Source organism: Pseudopipra pipra, chromosome 5, assembly GCF_036250125.1.
Source record: "Pseudopipra pipra isolate bDixPip1 chromosome 5, bDixPip1.hap1, whole genome shotgun sequence".
NCBI lineage: Eukaryota > Metazoa > Chordata > Aves > Passeriformes > Pipridae > Pseudopipra > Pseudopipra pipra.
The window spans coordinates 30,147,675-30,163,685 of record NC_087553.1 but is presented as its reverse complement, the minus strand read 5'-3'; the positions used below and the strand labels follow the sequence as shown (position 1 = coordinate 30,163,685).

Genomic DNA, 16,011 nt, shown 5'->3' with positions numbered 1-16,011 from the left:
TTGGAAGTGCACCCAGTAAACACATCATTCAGTGCTGACGGGCACTGGCTGATCAGCACTAAGAGGCCAAGCTGCTGGGCACTGTCGCTATCGCAACTGGGCCTATGGGAAGGGACAAAGCAGGAGTTGAAGTGAAAAATTAAGCAGGTGGTGTTAAACTTGAAAGGAAAATGGGACTAGGAAAAGGTTGTGTTGGCCAAGTTCACAGTGTGGAAATATACCCATTTCAACATAAAGTCTACTGGTTGAAGTTTCTCATTGAAAATTTTTTAGTTTTTAACACAAGTGGTTTTGTGTTCAAACACAAAACGCAAGCCCTGCTGATTCTGTGCTCTGTCCTCTAACCACAGCATCTCTTTTGTGACAAGTCTTAGGTTTCAGTACACTTGTGGCAGGTTATCAGCATTTTCACAATCAAGTCATTATTAAATTAATTGTTTATCCAGTAATATTTAAAATTGAGATAAGTTTACTTGAACATCTGAGGTCTGTTTCTTTCAAAAGAAAAAAAACTTTGTTCAACCATACTATAACTTTCAACGTAAAACTGATCCATAATGAATCAAATACTAATTTCCAAATATCCATTATGGCATTATATGACATGAAGATCTGTGATCAAGGTTCATTACAATACATATTTTTATATAGTATTTTAAAAACCAAATCATTGGTAAATTAAATTTTACAATAAATTATTAATTTTCAAATTCATAGGCCAGAAAGTAGTAAGCATGGAAACAAAGGGTTAATAGCAACAAAGATTAGCAAACAGCAAGATATTGCAGCTATCACAAATCCCAGAGACTGATTATAACTGACAATACTACATAGTGTAAAAAAAATGTGAAAGATCCACAAACTCTTTGTAATCATATACAGTGTTCTAGGTCTATAGACAATCTGTATAAAACACTAACAAACTAATAGGATATTGCAATTGTTTTCTATAATAGAAAGTTACAATTTATTTTTAAAAATACATCCAAAATAGAATTTTCCAATTTAGCCAGGTTTCAAGACATTTATAGTGATTTTTTTTATACAACAGCAAGACAACTACAGTGACATTGTATTGCTTACACTGAAACTGATGTACTACCAAACTGCAAAGGCTGAACAAAATGAACAGACCAGTTTCAAAATGAACAGACTGACTTTCACTGACACTGAAGACCACACGACAATAATAAATGTATGGACAGATAATTCTGTAACTGTGCAAGGTATTGGAATGAATGTACTTTTGAAAAAAGTTTATATAAAACAGTTATTTGCACTAGGAACTTTAGCAGTATGAAACAACCCACATATACATGTGCAACATATAGTTTCATGGAAAATATTTGAACTAGTAAGCTTATTATGTGTAACAGTACTCTCACCTTTAAATCATAGGATTTTAAAATACATAAAATTGTTTTTTTTTCCTTTCATGTGATTTATATTAAAATTATTTTTCTTGCTCTTAACATTGAAAATTTTGTTGAAACTAAACTTGTCCTTTCATTAGCAAAGAGTCATCTTACTTTTGGCTAGTAAATGCCACAGTTTGGTTAGATCCGGATTAGCTCTGAAAACTGTCAAGACTGCCGAAGATCAAAAAGTTGAAAAATAAGCTAGAGGTGAAATCACAAAAATACTGAGGTATTTTAACATCCATGGTGGAGTGAGCTTCAATACTCATATTTTTGTTAGCTGATTGACAATGTTACTGACAGAAACCAGTAATATTCGCCAGCCTTTCATTCAGTACCAAAGAACATTCTCTCACAAGACTATAAATGACAATAAATCACAGAGGTGGTGAGATCATGTCATCATAGTGTTAGAAATACCAAGGGCCTGAGTTGAAGGTAACTTGATATGCTCCATTTAACTGAGCAGCAGTTATCTTAAAATAACCAAAAAAACCCAGAACTTCACCATTTAGCTTTTCCATGAGCTGTGCATTACTGTCAGATGACTGCAATGGTTAACACATATAAATAAGGAAAAACCATGTTCATTCCTGTATTTACCTGTTTTAAAGCTCCCATTCCTGAGAAAACCCAGGTATGCCTCATTCCTTATCAAAAACGTGAATTTATAGTTTAAGAATGATTAATGAAATAATTTAAAAATAATTAATGAAGATCATGCTGAACAAAGTGAGTAACACTGAAGTAACAATCTCCAGTATGAGATGCAGTTTCTAGATCATCATGAAGACAAGAGAGATTACTTGGCAGGCAGCACAGACTGGCTGCACCCTACCTTTTTATCAATCTTGAACTTACAATGAAAATATATTATTATGAAAATGTAAGAAAACTTTTTTGGGGAAAAGGTCACTTACCAGTAGTCAGAGCTGCTTGCAATGTGTTGTAAGTATGCACTTTGGCTCTTTAGAGGTCCAAATGTCAGAGGTATCCAAGATCATAAAATGGGTGGGTTTTTTGTCCCTCATAATACACAAATGCCTGAATTTGAACAACCTCATGTGAAGCATGACGAAGGTTTTTGTCCTTATGAGTTAACACATCCTAAGAAAGTAGTCTTGACCCAGCAGTCAGTGGTGATGGCAGTTCATGTGTTACTGCAGTAGGCTAACTTGTGTTCAGACTAGGGCACAAAGGGGAAGCAAGAAGAGAAATCCAGAGAAAAAGGTTCTGATGCAAAACATTCCCGCACAACATTCTCCCCCAAAACATTCCAACACAAGGTAGAGTTTCACCACATTCCATGTGGGAAGAGAGCTCAGCTGCCATGGCCAGCTCCACACTAAAAGCTGTCCTCCAGCAAGTCAGTAAGTGCCAAGGTACAGCAGAGGGGTGGCTCCATCCCATTAGGGGTCCACAGCTCTGAGTGCATTGGTCTGTGGATTGGATATGACCAATCCTGTAGTACAGTCCACCACAACACCCTTCTTTCTAAATGGGAGAGAGATAGATTTGATGGGTGGACTGTTAGATGGATAAAAAAGTGGATGGATGGTCACATCCAGAGGGTAGTGGTCAGTGACTCAGAGTCAGATGAACATCAGTGACAAGTGGTGTCCTTCAGGGGTCTGTATTATTTAATAACCAGTGTTATTTAATATCTTCATTAATGACACAGATGAAGGAATCGAGTGCACTCTCACCAAGTCTGCAGATGGCACCAAGCTGAGTGGTGTAGTTGACACACTTGAAGGATGGGATGCCGTCCAGAGGGACCTGCTCTGGATGGCATCCAGTGGACCCACTGGAATCTCATAAGGTATAACAAGTCCAAGGGCAAGGTGCTGCACCTGGGTCAGGGCAACCCCCAGCATCAATACAGGCTGGGAGATGAAAGGACTGAGAGCAGCCCTGCAGAGAAGGATTTGGGGGTGCTGTTGGATGAGAGGCTGGACATGACCCGGCAATGTGCACTTACAGCCCAGAAAGCCAATTGTGTCCTGGGCTGCATCAAAAGCAGTGTGGGCAGCAGGGTGAGGGGCAGGATTCTGCCCCTCTACTCTGCTCAGGTGAGACCTCACCTGGAGTGCTGCATCCAGGTTTGGGGTCCCAAGCACAGGAAAGACATTGATCTGTTGGAGTGAATCCAGAGGAGGGCCATCAAGTTGATTAGAGGGATGGAGCACCTCTCCAGCAAGGAAAGGCTAAGAAAATTGGGATTGTTCAGCTTGGAAAAGAGAAGGCTTAGGCACCTTCCAGTACCTGAAGGGAGCCTACAAGAAAAATGGAAAGAGACTACAAGGGGGAATGGTTTCAAACTGAGAGTAGGTTTAGATTAGATATTAGGAAGAAATTATTTACTGTGAGGGTGGTGAGGCACTGGAACAGGCTGCCCAGAGAAGTTGTGGATGCCCCATCCCTGGAAATGTCCAAAGCTAGGCTGCATGAGGCTTTGAGCAACCTAGTCTAGTGGAAGGCATCCCTGTTCATGCAGGGGGTTGGAAAAAGATGAGCTTTAAGATACCTTCCAGCCCAAACCGTTCTCTGATTCTATGATTCTATGATACAATATTGTATTACAGAGCTTGGGTGGAGGAAGATCCAAGCAGCTCAGTTAGTAGAATTGACAAGAACACAGAAATTCAGGGTCAGAGGCAGTTCTCAGATTCTTTTTGACTGGTTGTGATCCTCAGGTGCTGAGAAAAACTACAGAACACAAGAACTACAGAACTCAATTCTCATTTAGTAGTCTCTTGGTGTTAGGGTGGCCTTGGAGCTGCTACTGCAGAGTGGGCAAGGGCTTCCTTTTAAGCTGATCTTCTGGCTAAGTAATTTTTGGTGCAACCATATGTTTCTTGATTGTGTGAGGCTCTTCCTCACCAGTTTTGCCAGAGAAAGAAAGAGTTCGTGCTAAATAGAACTTGGTCTTGATCCAAGATTCAGATAATCCTAAATGCTATTGTCTGAAGTAGACCAACACTTTCACTGGGATACTTCTCTCACTTTAAGCAACAGGTAATAAATGTGCTAGGGATGTGTCAGTATTACTTGTCAAGTGAGTCACATGCCTCAAGACTGAAAAACATTAAAATCCATTCTTAGGCGGAGCCATGGAATATGATTCAGGCAACATGTATGGAGTATCTAGACCCATTTCTAATGAGGAAAGGAAAAGCAGCAGAGACCATGCTCCTATAGGGAGGGGCACTGGATTTGACAAACTCAAATTTAAAAAATAATCATTCAGGACTGGTTGAAAAAGAGAACTACGTAGCCAAAGGCTAACGATAATAAAAAAATAAAGACACGGGCACAAGTTAAGAGGCATCTAGAATGCCTCCATCACTGGGCACTGAGTATGAAAGAGGGAAGGGTAGGGTGAAAAAGCTTTAAGTTCTGAGACCAGAAAAAAAAGGAGTATGCTGTCTTTGAATACCTGCAGTACACACTTCTCTGTCAGTTTTTCATAGTATAAACCAGCTTATGTCTGCTACCATGTGATATTACAACACAGTGTTCTGGTGTATCTGCAAAACAGTACCGAATCTTCGCTGCTTCACTTCTGATCAAGTGCATCCACATAACAACAGAATATTTTAAAATGTGAACTTCCTCTACTTTCCCTGAACTTGTAATGGTATCCAGTGTTCAGTTCAGCAAGAAACAACTCTCTTCAAAACAAAAGCCAAAACTAAGTTTGGTCTTGTTTGCATGGAAACACTGGCCTTTTCAGGATGTTTGATCATGTATTTTCAATTTGATAAGTAAGAATGAACTAGCAGCAAAACACCGAAAACACAACTTGGAGAGCAAAGTTAATTTATTTCTCTAAAACATCACACTAACTCAAGATACCTTAGTTCAGTCAAAGCTTCTTCAGTTTCCTCATAAGCCTGGACTTCATAAACAAATATTCCAAGTCCGTCTATCTACAAAAATAGGATAGACAATTCTTACTTTTCTTCAGATATCAAGTTAATTTACAAGTCCTTGACGATAGATGAAAAATAGGAAGTGATCCTATATCATAATACACTCCACCATGTTTCCCAAGTGTACTGGAAAGGAGGAATATGAGCCTTCTTTGGAAAGGTGCTTTGAAAGGCTTACTACCATCTCTTGGAGACAGGGTATGCATTTACATCACCATGACTGCCATGGTACAGAATCCTGGACTGCTACTTTTATACGGCATGACCTATGATCTGGGAGTTGTACTCTGCTGTCTCCATTCGCAGAATATATGGGATGATGCTGTCAATCTGGACATTTCCAATCAGTCCTGCGAAGAACAGCTCTTCAGTGATGGCAGCACTCATCAGCCTAAGAGCAGGCAATCGGAGGAGAAGTCTAGACAGTCTGGAAAATAAGTTTGGTAAAAAGTGTTACTTGGCAGATCACAGATTTTGGTGTTATTCACAATGAAGTTATTAGTTAAAGAAGAGAAAAAATTGACAAGGGACATTACTGGTCAAAATTTCTTCTATCTAGTTAATGAAAGGCTTAAATATTTAAATCAGGAGAGCATCAAATTTATGTTTAGTCATGTCTTTAACAGTACAGAACATGTGAGTATGCCTGTCAATTACATGGACTGTATAATGTTTGGATTTAGTCTAAATGATGAAATATTCCAAATAGGTGCAATTCAAATTGAATGTTAATAATATTTATTTCTGATATTTAATTTTAGAAATTAATAATGAATGAGTAGACAAATAATATTCATAGTATGTATGAGCACATGCATAATATTTGAAGTGTTCTAAAGGTAATTTTTTACCTTTAAGGAGGTAAGAAGAAAATGTACATTATCTATTACATGAAATACTGTACAAATCAGTACCATCAATGACGCTGAAAGACAATCAATCAAGTGAGCATCTAAATTTACAGACCTGTAAGTATCATCTGGATATGCCTTTGTTACATAGTCCTGGAACTCCATATAAGCCTTTTCTTGAAATTTCTCAATCTGTACCACATTTTCTAGACCTGGGTGATCTGAAAAAAAAAACCAAAACAAATACTCTTCATTGTTATACCTGTTCTATACAAGCTGCATTAAAATCCATCCAGATTTTCCAACTGTAAACACTGAAATAATTATATGGTAGCTGCAGCAACTCCACTTTTAGCGGAGGACACTGCTTCCTTATATTTCTCTTCCTCTAGGCTTATGTTTTACTTAGCTTTTCATAAATAAAACCAGACATTTTGAAGAGTTCAAATAAATTCAGTGCTTGCAATGTTTACATTAATCTTGATGATACCACTCTCTTCTCTGCGTAGCAGTAGAACAGCATTGTTTCAATACACTGACATTTACTGAAATATTTTATGCACAAATAGTATTTGGGTGGGATGTGAAGGATAAAATTAAGATCAACAGAAAAAGCAGAATAAAAAGCTGTGAACCATTTGTTTCCTAAAAACTGTGAAAGATATATAGCAGATAATATTTTTTTTTCAACTATTTGGTGCAAAAATTTCAAATGTGCTCCACATAATTTTTAGCAGTGATTTGAACACTTGAAGTCTTAATCTTACTAAAATGAAAGGATATCAACCTAACTGCCAGATCACATTAGGAAATTATTATCCAGTAATTCGGAACTCTCTACATGGTCTGTAATTTTTATTATCCATCTTAATGAAAAAATGTTACTGTCATAGTAGCATAACAAATCACATAATTTTATTTTGCACAAATGGCATCTTAAACGAGCTGCCAAATTTTGTGAGATAAAAGACTGTTTCTAACAGTCACACTCCTCTCCAAATACACAAAACCAGTAAACAAACCCAAGAGATTTTTGCTCTGTGGATAAAGAAGCTTTGGAAGCAATTCAGCAGTTAGGTGATACGTTGCACTCCCCTGAATGCATTATTTCACAGAGGAGTATTTTGTTCTATATAGTAATTCAGTCATTCTGAAAGCGTGATTTCGAATTCATGCAGAGGACAAGAGGTTAATTAGTTCATACAAAGCAACATATTTTGAAGAGCTATCATTGTCAAGTAAAATGCACCCTTTCATGGCGCTTCTTTTAGAGCAATGTCAGGAACGCAGCTAAAGTCAAGTTCTGGAAACAGTACTTTGAAGATCAGTGCTAGTACACTTGCAGCCAAGTCTTCTCGGCACACCCTTTACACTGATCTCTTTGCCCAGGGCTGTCCTGTGGCAATCAAACAGCTGGCTTGGCACAGAAGACAGAAAATCACCAGGGCCTACTAAAGCAGAGGTTCTTAGCCTAGGGCTCTGCTGCATGTGCAGCCCAGCCCCATTCTGTAGCAAAGCAGTAAAATCCCTGCAATTCCTGGCCTGTGAATCACTGCCAGAACAACCTTCCGTTCAAGATACTAAACATGACTTTCAGGTACATGAAGATTTTGTTATATGGCTCACAGGATCAAGAGTATTGAGAACATGTTGCCATTAAAGCAGATACACATCATTAGTAATGTGATCCTGAAAACGTGAGCTAAAGAAAATTTTTCTCCATCATGTGACTGGATAGTCTTTTCCCAACATATTTTTCCTTCTACCTTATGTGTTGTCAAGTATAATTGGAAGGAGATAAATAAACTTCAATCTGAACAAATAAGTAAATATTGTTTTGCAAGTGCAAGGTTCCTAGGCTAGTATTTTCAGGTGTCTGACAGGACTGATTTTTCCAAAGGATTCTATCATAAGTCCTAGTGGACATCATTCTAAGAAAAAGGGCTTGAGGTATTCTTCCATCATTTTCTTTGTATGTGTACAATGTGTACAAGTGTGTACAATGTGTACAAGTTCTCAGTATAGGAATGCCACAAAAGGACTACTTTGGAGTAAGAACACCTAAAGGAGAATTACATCTCCTGCAAGCATTATCTACTAAAATTAAACCAGCAAACACCCTCCCGCCATTCACTTTGAGAAAATCTCCGCCTCTTCTGAAATAATGACAAAAAGTCCAGGCAACTCTTCAGTCCTCAGCAGAAGAGAAAAACTGCAAACATTTTCAAGCATGCTTAATATTGTGTTTAAACTCATGGTGGGTCCTGCTTATCAAGAAGCTGAAACTGTTCCTGTGATTCAGTGGACTGTAAAAGCAAACACATAAAACCATGCAAGACCTTCCTAGTCATGAGGACTGACAACAGGATTATGTTCCATAATGAAAACACACAGGATCTGATTTTTGTTAGTGATACACAGTAGAAGAGTATCACTGCAATATCCTCTGGGAATTTAACATCTTTCCTGGAAAGTTCTGACTCTACTTATACCACCTCTTATTTTCAAGAATTGTTTCATCTCAGAAATCTTCCATTAATGCAATGCATGTGTGTGTGTGTGTGTGTATCAGTGGAAGATATGCAGGGTTTTGTTTGCACACTCAGATGAATGCCATGAATTCCTGCTGATGCTGCCACTCTTACTGGGAGATATAGATACTTCTTGTAGATACTCCATATAGAAAAGATCATGCAAATATGAGGGAAACTGCAAAGCAAGAACCTCACAATATATAAATTCTATATATTAGAATTTACATTTTGGAAGTGTCCAAATTCCAAAAAATTTGCTCACCTCAACTGATTTTTCTGTGAAAGGGTGAACTGCAACTGAATGGAAAAAGAAAGGTCTTCTTAGATCTAATAAATCTACAGAACTGACAAGAACCAAATACCCAGCTCTCCTCCATGTCCTACACTACAGACAGGGGAAGGTCACTAAGATTCTGTCAGCTTTTTAACATCTGCTCCAATCTTTTCTATGGGACATCATCATCTACAAAAGGCAGAGCAACAAGGATTAAGGAAGCTGTTGATGCCTTTAAAACTTTCAAATGCAAAATGGGGTGACTGAAGATTTACTTTCTAAATGTGACAGTGAAAAAATCTTGGAGATACAGAAAGTACTTGAGGTTTATAAATTTTTCTTTTATCAAATATTTGGTTTTGGCTTTATATTAAATCCCAATTCTAAATGATGAATCTAAGACCTGCAGGATACTGATATAATATCTGAATGCCTTTAGTGAAAAGTTAATTCTACAACTTTCAAATAAAGAAAATTAATTAATTTTGTAATTTCTACGGTCCAATTATACTGGTGACACAATCTAACCACTCAGTCACTATCTACCATAACCAGAGGACTCTTTCCTCCTTATTGTAGACTAATCACCCATAAGGAAAAAATAATTATCTTACCTTCACTGTCTAATATATGTGCATTAACACTAGAGAGAGTACATTAAGCAAATACCGTTTAGAAGACAGAAATAATAATAATATAAGTGAATGTTTGTGGTGTTCACTCACCAGAAATGCTATCTGCGTTATTAAAATATCTGTGTGGAGTAAGGTGATGTTTCTGTAATTTTGCATGTGAGAATCGCTGACCAGAGAGATAAATCTTTCATACGTTAAAAACCCAACTTCAATCCATCTCAGCTGGATGTGCAAGAGCAACACTTCGGAAAATTAAACTGCAGGTCCTCAGAAAATGTACCCCAGAAAACAGGCACATAATTAAGGGCAATAAATAAATAAATTAAAAGGAAAAAAAACAATCAAAAAACCAAACCCAAACCAACAAGAAGCATCAGTGGCAGAGGTAAGAATAAGATTCCCAAATAAAAAGAATTAAAGTCCCCCTGCAAAAAAAGTCCCCAAAGCAACATCCAACTATTTATATTAAAAGATTAACCCTCCTTTTCCTACAGTCCTCATTACACACCCTCCAAGATTCCTCAACAAATGAGGCAGTAATTCTGCGAATAACAGTATGATGAAACAGGCAGAAGTTATATGGCAACAAATAGCACAGTTAAAGTTTTACATTTGGAATAATTACATACCAGGACTGAAGAGGACGATAGCTTTCAAATATGCATATTCATATCCATCTAGACAAAGCTTAACCATGCTGTTACAGAACTCTTGCAATTTGAAGACATGCTCCATTACTAGTCTTCCTCTGTCTGTTGGCAGCTTATCTGAGTCAACACACACATAAATATAAAATGCCAAGTCAACACACATGCAAAAAATGTGCTCACACCGGAATATTAAAAATCATTATTTTATTAGATTCAAACAGTGGGAAATCTACGCCATCTATACATTCCTATTAGGTCTGAATAATCTTGACACCAACAATTATGGACTGTAACAATCCCTTTTCCCGCCTTCAATAGTACAGTAAGGATTCCTCCTGCCACTAAAGCCTCCAGTAATCAGGCATGGACTAGAGCTTGAAATGATCGAGGAAGGAAGAGACTGTGTAAGTAAAGAATACACTGCTATTGCAGCTCTGTGCTCTATGTCTCAGGGTCAGGTGCCATGCAGCAGGTTAGTGTACAGCTTCATGGGTTATCTTAATCAAAGACCACCTCACTGCTGCAGAAGGTGTACTATACACCTTTCCTGATCTGCATTGAGGGGAATGTGGTTGGTGCACAGCTGTTCCCTTTGGGTGAGCCTGAAAATCCCATTCCCTCCGTAATCCATCAAACTAAAGCCCCTGGATCCCACAAACTTGTTATCGCTTGGAGATACTGCAGCTGGCATACTGCACAACTGGTTTTTGCATTCAAACTGAATTCCGTATTTAAATGGTAGAAATATGGATTTGTAGTAATGATAAAAACATGATTAATTACTAAAATACCTGTTTTGGTGAACATGCTTTAAAAATTACATAGACCATAGTTTACAGATTCCATTTATATCCCCCCTAAAGACAATCACAGTTTTGTTAGTATCTTTAGCTAATCCAGTACATTTTGTAGTTGGATCAGGGTTTTTTAAACAATTGTTATTTATAGGAGCATCTTGTGGATTGTTTTAAATCATGAAAATCCCCCAGAAATAGTTCTTTAATTACCTAATCATAAAAGAAGATGAAAAATCTATAGTCAAGTGAGCTGTCTTTTTCCAGCTGACCAAGCTGTGTTTGCATAGCATCAACAACAGTGAATTTTCATATCCCTAACAGCAAACAACTCAAAAATCTAGTTAAACCTGAAAATGCTTAGATTTTTGTATGTGCATGTGCCTTATTAATAATGAGTTAGGACTATGAACTGATGAAGACTATTGACTGGTTAGCTTTTAGTGCTGACAACCTTGTGAGCGTTCACAAGCACACAAAGATTAGCTAAAAGACTCCTCTCCTGCTCAGAAGAACAAATGAAAGACGTCAACTGACATGTCTTTCATTTGAATATAAATATGCCAAAGATGCAGGACATAGGATTAACAAGGAACAAAGTGTATTTAGGGAAGATCTGATGAAGACTTGCATCTAGACTAAAACTAGGATACAGAAGTCAACAAGCCAAGTTATGTAAAGGAAGTGTATCACCAAGTTGGCGTTCAGCTGCTTTGTGTCACAGCTATGAAAAGGACAGGTGGGTCATTACTTTATACACTTGATACAGGGGAATCATATTCACAGTACACTCGTGTTCTCAACATTTGATCTTGCCCAAAATATTCCTAATTTGGGCTGATGATATTAACAGAACAGCAGAGCACTATTAGACATTACCATACATAATAAAATCAACCCCAGTAAATGCCAATCCATATTAGACAGATGGATTATTGTTATATATATGTATATTTATTTCTTTTTAATTTGGAGGTAAATATTAGCATAGCTGATTTTTGCAAAATTGCTAAAAAATTCCATCTTGTGAACTGAAGTTTCTAGTATTATTTATTTCAATACTAACCGTGAAATTCTATAAACAGCAAACTTACATTAACAACTGAAGGATAAGTAAAAAGTTTCTGTGCAGTTCAAAACTTAAAAAAATCAAGTAATTCCCCAAGTGTGATGTGTGCATAGTATACAACTTACCTTGCTGTAAACTGCCTTGAAGGTGATTAACAAACGCAGATAATATAGTTGCCACATTCATAACTTGTGAACATTGTGCTAGACCAAGCGTAAAAAGTTCATTCCAGCAGGCTTTTACTAATGATATGCTGTTATCCTGTCTATTAAAAAACACAATAATTTCACTTAATAAAACCAGCCATTTGCATTCATACTTCTTTTTAATTTGAAGAACGCTTCATAAAATATTAATCTAATTCAACCATTGCAACCACTACCAAATTGAAGCCCTGCATCCTTTTTCTCTTCACGCTAGAATTAAAACACCTGGTTTAAAGTGACCTTTTTAAAGAAATTGACCTAAACCGAGATAGATTTCCATCACAAAAGTGAGCTGAAGTAACAATAAATGACAACTGTCGCAGCATACTCCATCGTGCTAGTTTTCTTAGGATTTACACTAGTTTCTGAATAACATTTACATGCATGGACAAAAAAAAAGTTTGCACTGTCCCTGTACTGTGGATGTAGAACAGACTCAAACGTCTTTTTTTTTTCCCTCACTTGAAAACGGACAGGTCGGTATAACTTTTTAATTAAAGATACGTGTGAAATGGAACATGTGAGATCAAGCTTTCGAGCTTCCTGACTGCTATTTTCTGCATTCCTTTCATGTCTGGAATAAAGGTTTGAAATACAGACTTCAAAGTATAAGTAACAGTCGTGAGGATTTCTTTGCTGAAAGAATCAGTCCTTACATTCAGCTTCATGCGTAGTCAGGATTTTTTTTCAAATGCTGAAACTTAAAATTAAATATATCAATGCAATCCAGCCACTTCCATATTAGTAACCTAATTTTCAGTAATGCCAGGCATCTCTAATTCGCAGAGCTTAACAAGAGCTCAGTACATTAAAAAGGAAATCCTACCAGTAAGGAGTCAAAGTCAGGTACCATGTTTCACAGTTTTATCCAGTGAATATAAATAATGGAAATCTAAAAGAAGCACAAGACCTATCAAGGAAGAAAAGCATATTAAAGCTAGGATTTCAACTACAAAAATACAATGGAATAGATTTTTGCAGGAACGAAGCTGTCATCTTCAAGAACATTTTTGATGATTTGTTGCAATACAAAGATGCCAAATGACAGGTGAATGTAGCCTTGTTCTTAACTGGATTACAGAAACCTTGCTGAGGGCAATGTTTTTTACTATGATCAAGTTCTTGGAAGACTTGATACTGTACATATGGCTTCTGCACATATTTGTCACATCCTCATTCAGCTCCTGTCAAAGGGACTATGCTGAGAAACAGTGAAAAAAAGGTGTACTGGCTGCTCATCTGATATATGTGTAGATAAACATCTCATCTAGAGCATCTTTATGGCTGATCAAACAGACCAGAACCAGCTCTCAAGTTTGCTTAAGCGGCCTCAAAACACTAAGAGGCTGTAACCAGCCTGATGAACCTTTCAGTAAGAAACTCTTGCCTACCAAGATGCTCGTGCAGGAAGATGAACTAAGCAGTGATTTGGTATCATTACCTACATGACTGGGCCAAAGGCAACTATCTTGATGTGACTAAGGAGAACATTGCCTGAGAAGGGAACCATCTGGATATCCATCCAATTATCCATCTTCCTTACAAAACCATTACTATGGTTTTGGTTTGGCTCATCAGCTCCATGAATTTCTCTTCATTTAAAAAGTGAAATGAGTCACCCTTCTAAAAGTCAAAATTATAAGACATACTGTGCTCAAACTAAAAAGACTGCATTAATTTCAAATAAATTTCCACTTGAAAATAGTTCCTATTTTAAGGCTCTTCAAAAGGAAAACTATATTGATGTTAAATTGTGTTTAAATATACTGTTGCCCATGATCTTGTCTGGGTCTGTAAATGCTAGCATAGGTGAATATTAACACTATTAAGACAGCTTACTCCTCCATATTTTTTACTCAAACAGAAAAATATATTGGGAAGTAACATATTAAAAGAACATGTGCAGATTTTTCTATAAGCATGTCTTGCTAGATCTTTTTGGAGAGACAGGTCTTCTGTATAAATTTTATTTTTAAAAAGCAATTCCCATTTTTCATTAGAGCACTAATTTGCAGTGTCTTTCTGTTACAAACACCTTTTAAAAAATGATAACGATGTAATGTACTATGTTCATTTGCTATGTATTTTTAAATTCTGCAGGGCAACAATTTCTACCAAAATAAAACATCATATTTACCTATTTTTTACCTTTGCTATTCTTTAACTATATAGAATATTCCTTTTTCCTTCTCCAAAACACAGGCTTAATTACACACAATATAGCATTTTTCCTTAAATAGTGTAGAATCATTTGGCTTAAGCATCTGAGTAAACACAAATGGTAACCAGATCATCCTGCTTTTGACAGCCTTCCTGGAAAAGGGGACAATCCCTCATTTTAAAACAGCATTCTCTTTGCTGCCACAGTCATATGCTATGAGATGACAGCAATGCAGATGAGAGCAAACATGATTTATACTCCATTTGTGTCAGAGCTGATACAGTATCTTTATTTGTTTGATGGATCTTCATAAAATTACTTCTGAAAATAACATAAGTCAGTTTTCCCCATGCAGTTTTGAGATGTTTTTTCATGACGATAAGCAATGGACTACTACATTTAGCTTATGAATTTTAAGTGATACATTGAATTCCAATGGAGAAGCAGGATGTTATACCAACTGTAAAAAGAACAGTAAGAATTACTTTCTGGTTACAGGAACTATTTTATTTTTAGAAAATCCTCTGAAATTAGACAACTTCATTCTGAACCTTTAATGAATCTAGCTAACCATTTTATTCATAGAGGTTATTAAAGGCAAAATTATTACTACTAATTCATCTTATAAAGGTAAAAATAAAAAAGGAGCTTTTATTTGATGATTGCCTGATAAGCAATCAGGACATAGCCTAAGGCTGTAGCTATTAAAAACCTGATAGGAATTCCTATTTACTAAAATTATATTGAAGTAGCAGCAGTGTGCAGGCATTTGACTGTTATAAATCTACTGCTTTTTCCTTCAAAACCCAACCAAAATCCTGAATTAGACTCAAATCGGGAGTAGTTTTAATTCAGAAAGTTTACCTTACTAAGATTTATAACAGTTTTAATAAGTAGTTTTATATCAAAAAGTCCCCGAAGAAGACAGCAAAAATAAAAAATTAAAAAGCACATATTCACAACATAAGTGAATAGAGTAACTGAACACTTACCCTAAAGCTTGGAAAGATGGAATGGAACGTGCCCAGTGCATGGACAAAAAAAGCAACCTGGAGGCAGACTCGCAGATATAGTGAACGTTAAGATAATCAGGCATAGGAGAAGGCATGGTGAGCTGGCAATCATAGAAAAAGTGCAAGACTTTTTACTTTCTTCATAATATGTTTAGAAAAAAATCAGTCTTAGGAGTTTCTTGTAAGTGAAAAAGTAAATTGTTTTTTTAAATAAACATGATATAATCCTGACATAAAATTGAATGACTGACTTCTTCATTATTAGCCACACTGTTATATGCTATAGTAACTAAAAAGCAAGAAAAAAGGCAAAAATTCTGATTCGAAGATAAAGACTCCTGTCTGGGACACCTGGAGATGGAAAATCCCAAATACAATTCAACTTTTGAGACACTGAAAGAATAAGAGAGAAGAATCATTGTAACTGGAATGAAGTTGCTTACACTAAAGGGGTTACCACAACTCCTGAAG

At 36.6% G+C, this 16,011-nt stretch overlaps 1 protein-coding gene across 5 annotated transcripts in view; it reads right to left on the bottom strand.

Annotated features, from left to right (window-relative positions):
- Window positions 1-5,223: 5,223 nt before the first annotated feature.
- Window positions 5,224-16,011, bottom strand: part of NR2C1 (nuclear receptor subfamily 2 group C member 1) — a 51,052-nt gene continuing 40,264 nt past the window's right edge. For all 5 annotated transcript variants that reach the window (XM_064655435.1, XM_064655433.1, XM_064655431.1 and 2 more), the window contains 5 exons: window positions 15,520-15,641; window positions 12,286-12,425; window positions 10,277-10,414; window positions 6,320-6,425; window positions 5,224-5,780 (listed from right to left, as the gene is read on the bottom strand). In XM_064655435.1, the coding sequence (XP_064511505.1) occupies window positions 5,606-5,780; window positions 6,320-6,425; window positions 10,277-10,414; window positions 12,286-12,425; window positions 15,520-15,641 (681 nt within the window). In that variant the 3' untranslated portion in view covers window positions 5,224-5,605. The remainder of the gene's footprint in view (window positions 5,781-6,319; window positions 6,426-10,276; window positions 10,415-12,285; window positions 12,426-15,519; window positions 15,642-16,011) is intronic.